General features: G+C 33.3%; 1 protein-coding gene across 7 annotated transcripts in view; it reads left to right on the forward strand.

Annotated features, from left to right (window-relative positions):
* The window catches only part of SDCCAG8 (SHH signaling and ciliogenesis regulator SDCCAG8), a 122,337-nt gene that overhangs the window by 37,712 nt on the left and 70,932 nt on the right, over positions 1 to 13,693 (forward strand). For all 7 annotated transcript variants that reach the window (XR_015796692.1, XM_088144075.1, XM_088144089.1 and 4 more), the window contains one exon: positions 5,316 to 5,458. Coding sequence is in view for 6 of the 7 variants with exons in the window: in XM_088144075.1 (XP_088000201.1) it covers positions 5,316 to 5,458 (143 nt within the window). In the remaining variant the exon portion in view is untranslated. The remainder of the gene's footprint in view (positions 1 to 5,315; positions 5,459 to 13,693) is intronic.

The following is a 13,693-nucleotide window of genomic DNA, read 5'->3' on the forward strand; positions in this document are numbered from 1 at the left end:
CCGTGGACGCCGGAACGGATTAACGGTAATTACATTGAACCTTATGGGAAAATTTACCTTGACTTGCGACCAACTCGACTTGCGATCAGAGTCACGGAACAGATTAAGTTCATAAGTAGAGGTACCACTGTATTTAAGAACTGCCTTTGGTTTTGTGTCAGAACTTGAGAAACTCTGAGGAAATTTCCAAAGGCATTAGCATGAGAGCCTGTTAGCTTTTCTGGGTGTCTACAGTTTAAATAAATCAGTTGTAACCATAACTCTGTGATGAGCTCATAGGATCTCTTAGTGAGTAGCTGTACTAGTCCCTGGTCTGATTCCAAAGCTGTTTGGCAGTTTTACTTATTTTACGTAAGAACATAAGCAGCGCTCTGCTGGATTGGATGTCTGGTCCATCTAGTCCAGCAGTCTGTTCTCACAGTGACCTACCAACCACACAAGGAAGCCCATTAGTCTCCTTCAAGACTAATAGCCATTGAGCCCCATAACTTCCATGAATTGGTCCAACCCTTTTTTGAAGCCAGCCAAGCAGCACCATATCTCATGGTAGCAAGTTCCAAAGTTGAATTCCGTATTGTGTAAAAAAAAGTATTTCCTTTTGTCTGTCCTGATTCTTTCAGAATTCAATTTTATTAGACAATGTTCTAGTATTTTGAGAAGGGAAAAATAGCTTCTCCTTGTTCACTTTATCCACACCAGGCATATTTTTGTACACCTCAGTCACGTCCCTTCTCATTTGCTTCCTTTCTAGACTAAAATGCGTCAAATGTTACATACTTTCTTCCAGGTTCCTCTGCAACCTTTATATGGTATTTTTGCCCTACAAAACTCCTAAATGTGTGCCTCAACAATACTTAGTTCTCTAAAATATTTAAGCAAATTAGTGAAGGTTTTTGCCCACTAGAATTTTTTTGGCCTACATCCATGAAACAGGTATGATTAGATGAAGTACAGACTTGATTTTGTGTGTGTGTATGTGTGTGTGTAGTCAGGCTTCCTGTTGTGAAACCTTAGTGACAGACATATATGTACATGTATATATATATGTATGTATGTATATGTATGTACATATGTATATACATATGTATATGTATATATTGTCAGGCTTCACAACAGGACACAACCATGAATCTCAGGACTCTAGCCACTTAATCCCATATTCTGCAATTGGCTTAATTTGGCAGACAGACTTGACTATTACAGTTTTTATTGCAGACGTGAATGATGCCTTATATACAACAGATGATTTGCCTTCTGTAGCTTTTATGTAGATCTGTACTCTGGTCTGGTTTTCTATAAGTCTGAGTTTAAATTCTCAGCTTTTTCTTCCAGCCTTTCCAAGTTAGCAGATACTTGGCTGTTCTCTTGATGTCCTTGGGAGGCAGCTGCAGTATGTTTAAATGGTGGTTCTCTCTAGTCTCTCTAGAAATCACTGGCTGTTGCATTACCAGATTTAGCCCTATGTATCTGACGCATACAGTACACTTCAAGCCTAAGGTGGATTTGTTTTTACAATTTTCTTTGATATACACTGTAAGAACTACTTGGATAGTTTATCAAGATGTTTTAGAAGTGAATGTTTCCAAGCCTTTTATTATGGAATCATAGGTTTTTCGTATAATACAAAAAAAAGGATTCAGGAGTTTTCAGATAGTTGGAAAAGTTTTCTCCAGAGAGACTTGAATTAATTTAGAGAACTGAAGAGAGTTATTGCCGAATTCAGTCAGTTTTAATGTGTATAGATCACTTTAGCATGTGAACAAGGACTTCTGATTAAGGGTATTCTCTGGCCACAAGTCATTAAGGATTTTAAGACAAAGCACCAATATTTTGAAATAGACCTAGAAATAGACCAGAAACTATTTTAGCCTGAGCAATATACATTTAGCACTTTTAGAACTGTACCTTTTACTAATTTTAGTTTTCAACTTTTCTGCAAATTCTACTTATTATAGTAATCTAATCTGGAGATTAAAAGAGTCAAGATGACTGAGGCTAGTTGGCTTTGCTAATTGAGAGTCTTTGTGTAACACCTGAAACTGTCAGAAAATTCTCCATTAACAAAAATCATGGAGCATTCTAAAAATGTAAATTAGTACATCAGTACATCCATATGCAGAGCAGATAGCTCATGAGAAACTTTGACGAATGAAGAATCCATAAATAACTCTTCTTAACTAAATTCAGTTTCAGTGGTTTGACTTTGATCCAGTCCTTACTAATTCATTTTAATTGCATACTAATGATACCTAATTCACTTTGCTATTTTTATATGTAAAGGTAGTCCTCTCTTAGCGACTACAATTGGGACTGACGACTCAGTTGTTAAGTGAATCGGTCACTAAGTGAAACCGCAATTGTGCTTATGATCTTACTTCAGCTTTCCTTTGCTTTACAGACCTGCAGAGGTCATAAATACGAGGATTGGTTGTAAAGTTACTTTTTCATCAAATCATAACTGTGAACAGTTGCTAAATGAGGCAATTGCTAAACAAGGACTACCTGTAGTAGAACATGAGGGATGAAGGAAAATCCTGTAAAGACCATGTTACAGAAATTATATGGAGCAAAGTAACAGTCTCCTAGCACTACTTTTTGAAATAAGTCATCTATTAAGTATGAAACTATTATAATATGCTACCACGGATTTCAAACTTGGACAGTCTATCCAGAAGGAGAGCTAAAAAAAGCTAATGAAAGTTCTGGTTGAATTAGCAAATTCCGGCTCAGATTATCCATCAAGACAACTAAGGAAGCTGTCTGCCAAAATTAGACTTGAAATTTAGTTTCAAATTAATTTAGATAATATGCCGTAGTATTTGCAACTATGTTACAATCACTGGCTTGAGTTCCTTGTATAAGAAAGGGAAATATACTATAGTTGTCATAATCCTCTGATCCAGAAAACCTTCAAAAACAGTCTTAGACTGCCTCATTCAAAATAGTCGGCCCAGATCCTTCCCAGAGTGAGACACTGATCAATGCCTGGACTCAACAGCCAATGGTTTCTTACTTAATATTATTAGTCAAGAAGATCAGAGTTTTGAAAGCTGTGTAATAATTATTATATGGTAAGTAAATATGGTATTGTGCATTGAGAATAATATATTTTACTTTTATAAGATTAAATAGTTCGGTTTTTTAAAATCAGTTATCAGTAATCCATATTTCAAAAGGTCAGGAAGATACTGTTATGTTCCCAAGCACTTATGTAGTCTTGAGGTGAGCAGAACACAGGATATCTTTTGTTAGAACTTATGACTAAATTTTCTATATGTGCATTTGTGTGTAAGAGAGAAAGACCAAAACAAAAACAAAAAACAAAAAACCCTGCACTGATAAAGGCTATAGGTTTATGATTTTAAATTTTGAATAAACTCATTTATAACTTCTAATTATTTAAATAAATCATTTATACATTTTTGAAACCTTGGCTTAAGTGATTTACATTCTGGTGTAAACCCCATCTGTTTCTGGAGGTTAAAATTAAATTTAAGGGTAGCATTAATCGGTAGCAGATTTTAAAATAACTTGAAAGCAAAGCAGAATAAAAATATTTAAAGAACTCCTCTAACTTGAACAAAGACTAGACCAGCTATGACCAATTAATTTCCTTAATTCTCTCTTCCACTTTTTGGCCTACACTTCTAATTACTAAATGCTGATTAATAATAACTATAGCAGACAATATTGTGCTATTATTATTTCAGATAGATAGATAGATAGATAGATAGATAGATAGATAGATAGATAGATAGATAGATAGATATTCTGTTTATAGTAGGTCAGTGTTTTAAATGGGAGTGCCCCCCCGCCGAAATATTTGATTTACAATATTTGGATATTAAAATGACCTTGGCTGTCTCTGGATGAAAGTAATGTAGCTGGTATTGAAAAAGAATTTTATTTTAAAATCAGGATGCCTTGAACTTTATATAGTTCACCAATAAGTTACCTTTTTTTTAATGCTGGGACTCATCCCTCCTTTTATAATACTGTCTGGGTCAACATGTTAATGTTTCTACACTGTTATTCAATTTATCACGCTTTGTTGATTTAAAAGAGACATAATTACAGATAATCAACATGATGACAATGCATAATGATAATATTGTCTAGTTAATAATGCATTTGAACTATTACTTTTTCCACTTAAATACATAAAAGAGCTTGGCTTTCATTCTATTCTTATGCATAGCTTCAGTGACAATAAATCCAGGGATATGAAGTCCACATTGGTCCTGCTTGCTAAGGTCCTAAAATGCTTTCTTGTGCTATTTACTAACACTTGTTTTTACACATGATCTTTGTCAAAAGGCTGAGAAGTGATATAAGAAACAAGTAACATTTGTTTTACAATAGGTATTTAAATGTCTGTGAATTATATAAAGAGCTAATAATTGCAAAATAACTTTTTTTTTAAAAAATACCAAATATGGTTGAAGCTAAGAAGTCAATGGTCAGGCGTAGTGTTCAATATATAGTCCACAGTTCTTCATTATACCTAGGTAAAAGTAATGTGGGGGGGGGTGTCTTACATTTTTTTACTTTGGAATATAAGAATTCTAAAGAAGCTGTTTGACTTTTGAATGCAGTGAAGTTTAACAGATAGAATATTACCTTAAATTCTGGACTCAAACATCTGGCAGGTAGAAATACCATTTTCAACATAGTCCCTTTATATTGTAATTTACTTATTGTTGGACTGACATAACCTGAGTTGATTTAACTTGAGGGATAGTATAAAACCCATCTGTTCACTTTAGTTATTTCCTCTGAGAAAATTATAGGAGGTTATATTTACGCCTATACTGTGAAGTTTCAAGATTGTCTTGGCACTAGGTGACAGTTGTCAAATTTTGTCTATTCATTTTTAAAACTGCCTATTAGATTTCTTTAAAAATATATTTCAAGCTTAGAGTGTCAGGGAAGAACTAGAGAAAAAATGAAATAGTTAACTTCTTGTGGCAACAAACTAAAGATAAAACAGTATCTTATATTACTTCATTATATTCTGCCGTAAAAAGTAAAAGTTAGGTGTAGCTGCAGTGTTACAATCTGAATGACTAGTGGAGCATTCTGCATTTATTTGTTAAATATGGTTTAGAGAAATATAACTAATATTATGATTGTAGAATTGAGGAAGAGTATGACATAAACATAATATAATAAAGATTGTTTCTCAAATTTTGTTTTATCCAGAATATAAATATCCGGTCATGTAAACTTGTGCTGGTATTTGTGATTTTTCTAACTTCCTTTATTATGTTCAATTATTGTAACCGAATTTCCTGCACTCCTCTTTGTATTTAAAGCAAATTGAGAAATTACAAGTATTGCTTAATGAAAACAAACAGCGCTTAGAACAAGCACAGCAGGATACTGCAAAAGCTAAAGATGAATGTCTGAAACTAACAGAATTGCTGGGCAAAGCTGAGCAACAACTGCATTTTCTCAGGTACCCTTTATCCTGTTCTTAACACAAGTTTCAATTTCACACTGCTACATTTTGTCATCTGCTGATCCACAGTTGTTACAAATTAAGTGCGTAGCTTTGAGGCATATTAAAAATGAATATATAATAATCAAAAAGTGAAGAGTGATAACAATAAATGTACTATCTATTTCTTTCTGCCCTATTCTTTCAAATAAGTAGGGTTTTTACTGTTACCTTAGAATAATTTGTAGTCAGTAAAAGTTACACACACCCAATTATTTTACAAGGTTATTTATAATAGCTATTTTAGGGAATAGCTCAATGTTTGTCAATTCCATGTTGATAGATACAAGTGGGAAATAGCCCCAACTTTCCTAATTATTTATTATTGTTAGGTATGTGCATAGTTTTTAAAAAAGATTTATGATGCATAAATCAGTCATAACTGGTTATAAAAAATATATATGTGGTAAACAAGCAATTCAATATTCAAAAAAGTATGTAAAATACATATTTTTAAAAAAAATAATTGGACTTCTGTTCTTCGTGACTGGTCTGCTGAACACAATTATTTTATTATTTTTTAAAACAGTTGAATTTTAATGTTAAGCATAAACTAATTTTTATTTGAGTGTTGTCAGGTACATAAAACTTACATATGATATGATAGCATATTTAAAAGTATGAAAGAAAGCATTCAGTTTATGGTTTTATTAGGTGGGGTGTACATACCTAGTGTGTGAGTATATACATGTGCACATGAATATAGGTGATTCATTTGGGTAATTGTAGTATGGCTCTTAAATTATCACACCATGCTCTTTTTTTAAAAAAAATGGTGTAAATATAGATTATGGGCCAGGAGCAGATGGGGGAAAAAACACTCTTCTCACAGTCTGTATTTGGAGAACAAATATGCTAGAGGTTAATGAACTTGAAAAAAGTTTTGGGTAAGTTGTAAGATAGCAAAAGTTTGGATTTTGCAGGACTTCTTTTATAATGATTTGTTGTGATAGTTTACCAAATGGTTTACCAGTTTCCTTCCTAAGGCTAATCATACAAGTTATGAAGCTGTGTGGTGTCTTGGAGAAAATCCAAAGTGTAGATAGATTTCCTGAAAAACTTCCACACTCTTAATATTGATACTAAGAGCCTAATTAAATTAAGTCTCCCAATAATATGTGATTTAAAATTGCCCAGTGTAATGATTAAACAATATTTTTAAAAGTTGCATTAACATGGTGTTGTTTATTCTGCAGAATTTTATTTTAGATATTTGATGGCATTGGATATTACATTTAGAAATGTGATAGTTGGAGTGGTTTAACAGCAGTCTTTATTTTTCTATGCTAATTGTTTAAGTGGTATAGTCATTGCTATTTAGTTCCCCTTTTTGTTTGAAATATGGATATTTATCTAATTTTTCACTCCTGTTACTCTATTTCCTGGGTTTGCTGATTTGTAATTTTGTAGTAATATGGAATGAGAGGGGAATTCAAATTTCAGATAGACTTTCTGCATTTTGGTATAAACTGTAACTTCCCTCATTTACTCTATTTCTGTTATTATTCACTTCCACTATACTCTTTTTATGTTGTATCTCATTTTCTCTCATTAATACTTCTGTAACAGTGTCACAACATTTACTGAATTACATTTTTATTTTTTCCTCATTGCTGTGAGGAGAAACTGACTGATGAGCCATTCTTTACTTATAATTTGGTTAGCTGCCTATCTATAGTTTCCAGTAACTGATTTGCCTCAATTTATAATATGATTGCATTGAGGAATTAGATGGTGCTTTCTTATGCATAACATAGAATGACACAGAATGAATCTTTTAAAAGTTGTAGCTTTCCATCATTATGGGTAGTTCACGCTATCAGTTTATTCTAGGATAATTTAGAAACATTGACTAAAATCAGGTGAAATCTTTCTGCTGACAGAACTGCTATTGACAGCTGAAGAGGGAGGCGGGCAGTTCCCCTTCTTCTTCCCCTTATAATTTCACAAATTATACTGGAGGTTTGGGGGTCTGCAGAATAAAGGGGAACTGCTCTCCTCTCAGTTTTGCAAGAAGAAAAAGAGGAGAAAGTTCCATTGCAAAAAAATATTTCATTTGTACAATGTTGGATTCCTCCCACAGTTCAGTGTGATAATTTAAAATAATTAACTTGCTCAGGCTAGGTAATAAAAAAGTACAAATGGGATTGTTTTTTAAATTGTGGACAATTATGTAGATTTCTTTACCTGTTCTACTATGGAGTGAAAAACTACTGGCCTTCAGAACATTCCAGATTGTGTCAACAAGATTTGATGGCAAAATGGCATTGGGGGGGGGGGGGCAGCAAAATAAGGTTTGTAGATCCATATACTTACACCCCTAAATATTCCAGCCCCTCAAACAATGTGTTTGTTTTTGCTTTGCTCACCTGGTGATAACATGTTTCATTGGATTTTTTTCAATATAAAAATGCAGATCCTGCCACCAAAAAAAGATGCATGGCATATTAGTTTATGGAAGATGCATTCTTCCTAGGTAAATAGTAAAGTATGTACATAATTAGAATATATGTCCCCTCATTCTCAAAGCTCTTATTTACCAAGATAGTAGAAAGTTGCTTTTAAAAAATAAAAAATACAGGTATTCTATTTCAAGCAAGGATTTTACATTTTGTGCTGCTACATTGTTTTCTAAACTCAAAAATTGCATATAAAGTTGTAAATAACTATTACAGCTTAAAATTCTTGCTTCTCTGTAAGTTTAACTTAAACTATTTACTTATTTACATGTACAATTATATCCTACATTTTGTGCATAGTCTATCTAACTATAAAAATTCAACTTAAAATGAGACAAAATATTGTTTTTCACATTTTTCACATTTAGTGGACACCCATAGACTATTTAAAAACACGTTGGAGGTATAGAATGGATAAGGGCCCTTTGTTGTCTCGTTATTATCTCATTTTGGTTTAGTATCCATAAGTTTGTGAGTAGGATGTTAGAAAGTTCAGTACAGTTAATATATGTGAATGTACTTCTGAATTATATGACCCAAACTTGGGATATGAAGAGTGATGGTGTTATCAAGCATGGAAGCAGTAAAAATATTACTCTTCAGTGTTAGAAAGACTGATGAGTTCACTTTCTATTTATGAACTGGCTCTTGGGAAGACTGATCAATATTATTTTGGCTGGTGGCTTAATGAAGTATTCAAAAATAAGAATGAATAATGTCCTATAAATAACATAATATACTATTTTCCTATTGTTTCCTTTGTTCCTCTAGTTGCATTTTTCTTTTTTCCCCCTTTTTATTGCTTTTTAATGAATACAAAATAGTTTGTTTTTGGCTTAATCCTGTCCTGTGTTTGAGTTAAGTTCTAGCTGTAGTAATATATGTAATTTTGATGTACTTCAAAAATTTGAATGAATGATAACAATATTAAAACACTATTTAAACTATGGACACCAAACACCATTTTCTTCTTTAACTTGTGTCAGTTACATGCCTAAAGCTGTTTTACAGGTAATTGAAAGGGTCTCTGCATTTCCATTATGAGTCAGTCTTGTCTCTTCTCTAACTTTTGAAAGGTCTTTTTATACTTCAGTTACTGTTTTATTTTATATGTATTATTGTACACAGACATGTAAGTATGAATTATGTCATGTCTTAATCATGCTTCAAAGCCGACAAGGCTTACTTGTGCTGATCACATGGATGCTTGTAATATGTAAAGCAGCCCATTTATTCTTCCTAGGATGAGTCACCTGTGGCAGAAAGTACCATATATAGATCACTTCTCTACATCCGTACATGTTTTTGCAATTATAAAATTACAAAATTATCAGTTTCTTTTTGTGTGACACAGGTGTTAATGCTGACACAGCAAGTTTCACAGATAGTTATTTAGGACTTCAAAACTGAACTTTAGCATGCAAAGTAACATGGGGTTGTATTTAAATGCCAGTAGTTGGCTGACAGAATGTACTTTGAACCAATAGAAACTTCTATCAGTGCAGTATGGAGGTGGCTAATTTTTTGTAGTCCTCCTTTTCTCTGTAGTTACCTGCCTTCATGGTGTACTAAAAAACCTCAACTTTGCCAAGCAGATTTTGAAGGTTTGAGTTGCTGCAGAAGGGAAGAGAAATAACCAAATCTCCCCCTACAGATGGAAAACTCTTTGGATCAAGAACCATGCCTTTAATTTTTTTTTAAAAAAATTATTGTTTGTATTTTGCACTCTTTAATCCAATTATAATTGGATTAAATATAGTTTAATATATAGTTTAGTTGGTAATTAGTATCTAATGAAGTGGGAGAAAATTACGAATGATTTGCTGAACTGATGCCACTTTTTTCATAGCTCTACGAATCAGTTAATTCTGGTTCTTAGTTTTCACAATGAGACCCAAGTGTCCTTTAGTCAGTATTGATATCCTGCAAAGTACTTAGCTTAGTACTCCAGTCTTGACTCCTCTAAGCTGTTCTTTGAATATTATTCATACAGATTGTGAGAATAGATTATGTATTAGATAATGGTACTGTGAAATTGCATGCAAGCACATATAAGGGGTGGAGCTTGCATTAGGATGTCACAAGGCACCTGTCATGATTTTGCAAAACCCTTAGCCTGCTGAGGATGCTACTATTCCAGAAGATGTATTCTACATCCTTTACCTACTTTGTTCTTCTTTCCAAGCTCAGTGGAAAGTTGGGAAGAAATTATGTAAAGAGCTCAGAATTCTTGTCTCCTCATCCATCTGTCCATCTGTCTGTCAATAAGCAGGATAACTCTCTGAAAACTGAATAGAATAGGCCCACATTTGATGTGGGTGGAGAAGCTGGCAAAAGAAAGAGTGGGTTTGAAATGGGCAGTATTCAGCTGGGGACTGTAAAAAAAGGTTCCAATGCATCCTTATGGGGAAAGCAGTTGGGTGGCAGCCTGGAATGTTGCTGAGTCCTCTAAGCCCCCCTTCCCCACCCCCAAGTCATGTTATTAAGGGGCTAGAAAATGCTATCCCTCCCTTTTTTGATCTGCAGAGTGAAATGATTCTAGATATCGTTACTAATATTTATTGGTATTGGTACTTTTCATTAGGAGAAATGATAGATATGTAGAGTAATCAATAACTGATATGTGGAAAAATATTTTTGGAAACCATATCTTTTGAAGATATTGTTGAAAAGAGATATAATGATTATCAGTAACACCAGAACCTTTTTAGGTTGAAATACCTAGTGTTTATTAGCACCTCTTGTATCCCATAGCATATTTTCAACAGCTTCATTAGCATTCACTGAAGTTCATGTATAATAAATAAGATACATAAATTAAGTCTATCACTCTAATAGCTTTTTGGAACATAGTTTAATTGTTTAAACTTTTTAATGTTTCAGTATGACAGTAACAGTATTTACTAGAATAAAAGGATCTGTCTTTTTATGCAACATATGTGACAAGTATTAAAGTATTGTAACCTATGGATTTTAAAAGATATGCCTCTTCTACTGTGTTAAGAATAACCAGTGCTTAATAACTACTTTGTACCATTCTAAAGATATACCTACTATACATAAACATAAAGATTAAGGTTTTTTTTCTTTTAAAAAGTATGTTAGTATTATTAAATGTTCCCTTTGTATGTGTATGTGTATAAATGGGTGTGTGTTTATATATGCAAAAATACAAAGATCTAGAATGCTTTAATTTACAAAATATAAAATGAGTACTCACACCAAACTATAATTAGTAACTGCTCATATGAATTAAAATTTGTATGTAACGGGTGAACATTTTAAAGTACACTTAATGTTTAATTTCCAAAATATTACCTGAAATTTTATAATTAAAAGGAAATATAAAAATCTGAAATAAGATAACATGCATAATCAATTCTTTAGCTTCTGTTTTTATATGTTTATTTTTCATTAAATTTAGGATCGTTTGTGTTTTAGTCAACATTTATTCCTATCTGTTTTTCATATACAAAGGCATTGAGATGCCAGAAAATAAACTGTTAACGGAGAATTAACTTCTTTGGCACGCTTTCATACTTATCTTCCAAATTAAAGAAAATGAAATGGGCAGAAGCAGAGTGTAGATTACCTCCTTTTTGTCAAAAATGGTGGGAATTTGAAAATTAATAATAAAAAAGGGAACAGATGCAGTAACATGCCAGAGGGAGATTAATGTGGAGAGTAAAATCTGTGAGCAACAAAACTGAAGCAAACTGAATCAGTGGGAGGTGGTTGTACAATCAAAATCAGGATAAAAGAGAAATTACAAACAACCCTGCACTTGTCAAAGTAGTAGTAATGAAATCCTGACTCTGCCAGCAGTGAGAACCTGTGTTAGCACTTTGGGGTAAGGATGGTAGCCGGGTGCCAGGTAGGAGGGCAGTGTTAGGTTGCTGGGCAGCAGCCATCTTGTGTAGAACAGATGGCACTGAAAGCTGGCAGGGGAGGGGCTCCTTAGCAGAACTAATCAGACAGTAACAGATAGGGCAGCTGGGAAGACTGACCACAGAGAGGGAAACTGCAGGATAGCTGCAGAGTTCCATGATGTTTACAGTGGTGTGCCCATTGGTCTGATAAAGACCTTGCAATGCCTTTTTACTGCAAAAACACACACAAACTTTCGATAACTGGGCAGTTTATCTGAGAAATTTGCAGCACAAGAAATGTATAAAAGGACAAATCTGCTGAAGAACTGACTTTGTGAATTCTTGAGAATCCCTGCTATGAAAGAAAATTCATACTGCATTACCCTTCTGGAAGCATTATTCATGATCAATGAAAGCAAACAAAATGCTTTCTTGGTGTCACTTAAACATTCAAAAGATACTAGGATTGTGACTTACGTTAGAATAAATGCAGTTCTTAATATATTTTTAATGCCCTTTAAAAGGAGGCATTAATTTTGCTACTTTTCAGCACTGCCACTTATGTCCAGCTTATATTTAAATAGCCTAGTCACTGTCATTAGTGCAAAGCAGACAGTGATACATGACAATTCTATACAGTTACTGAGAAATAAGTTCTACTGAGTTTAAAGAAGCTTATTCCCCATTGTACCCTGGATATAGGTTGCAATCTTACTGATAATGTGGATAAGAGATGAGGTTGAAAAGAAAACTGAATGAGAAGAAAATTAATTTAAATATGGACCTGTTACACAGAATGGTTATCATGGTTAGATAAGCAGGATGAATGATAAAATTCTTTGGAAAGAAATATATAATTGTGGATGATGGGTCTCTGTTTAACAAAGAAGATTGAAGCTCCTTCCATTTTTCAACTTGTATTTTTTTCTGTTTGCAGAGGTTTATGACTAGACTCAATTTTGGTTGGGAGGGGGAGAAATATTGTGGGGACTTGAAATAGGAGGTATAACAGAGCCATATGCTATTTATGCATCCATTTCTGTGTTACATCTAATTTAGGACCATCAAGAAAAATTACTCTTATTTGATATAGCAGCATATTAGTGAATGACTGCAGTAGACTGTGAAGTTGTTATTTGTTCTCCTTAATTGATTCTTGCAAGCATTTTTTTCCTTTCCCTGAGCTATCCGGTGTACATTTCTTTGTCCTGCAACCACAGAAATCACTAATACTTCCACAACTGTAAAGAAGGTCTTATGTGAGGTAATTTTATCAACAGGATTTGTAATAAACATTTGCTCAAGAATTGTGGGAAAGCTAGCCTATTCCCTTGGTTACTGATTCTTTCTGAAGTAGCTGAAGTGTTCATTTAATTCTACTTATATAAATGAAACACTTTCCATTATTATGGAAGGAGAAGTATTTTACCTGCCATTATTTAGCCCATATCCACTCCTTTATGATGACAGCTATCAAATGATTTGGAATAAATCAGGTCTCTTGTTTTCTGGCAGTGCTTGCAGTAATCATTAATACAGTGTATTTTAAAATCTGTCAGTTGGCTGATTTCTTATCATCTAATGTATTAGAGAGTTATTGTGCTTTTAAAAATATATTGTTTGACAATGCAGTATTTCCAAAGCCATTAATGAAGTATTAAGTGAAAATGAAATATGTAAGTATAACAGCTAAGCAAATTATGAACATATTGCTGTATTTTAAGGGTTTTTTTTACCTTGAAGATGATGGAAAATGATATAGTTTAATAATTAAGCTCAGCTTTTTTTCCCTGAAAGAACAATTAATAGATGCATCTGATTATATATAGAGCATTGCACTTGCAATGTTTATAGTGACATTGGCC

The sequence above is a fragment of the Python bivittatus genome, unplaced genomic scaffold, assembly GCF_059951505.1.
Source record: "Python bivittatus isolate LINGU-HERP-01145 unplaced genomic scaffold, Pbiv_v1 ctg000020_np1212, whole genome shotgun sequence".
In the NCBI taxonomy this organism is placed as follows: domain Eukaryota; kingdom Metazoa; phylum Chordata; class Lepidosauria; order Squamata; family Pythonidae; genus Python; species Python bivittatus.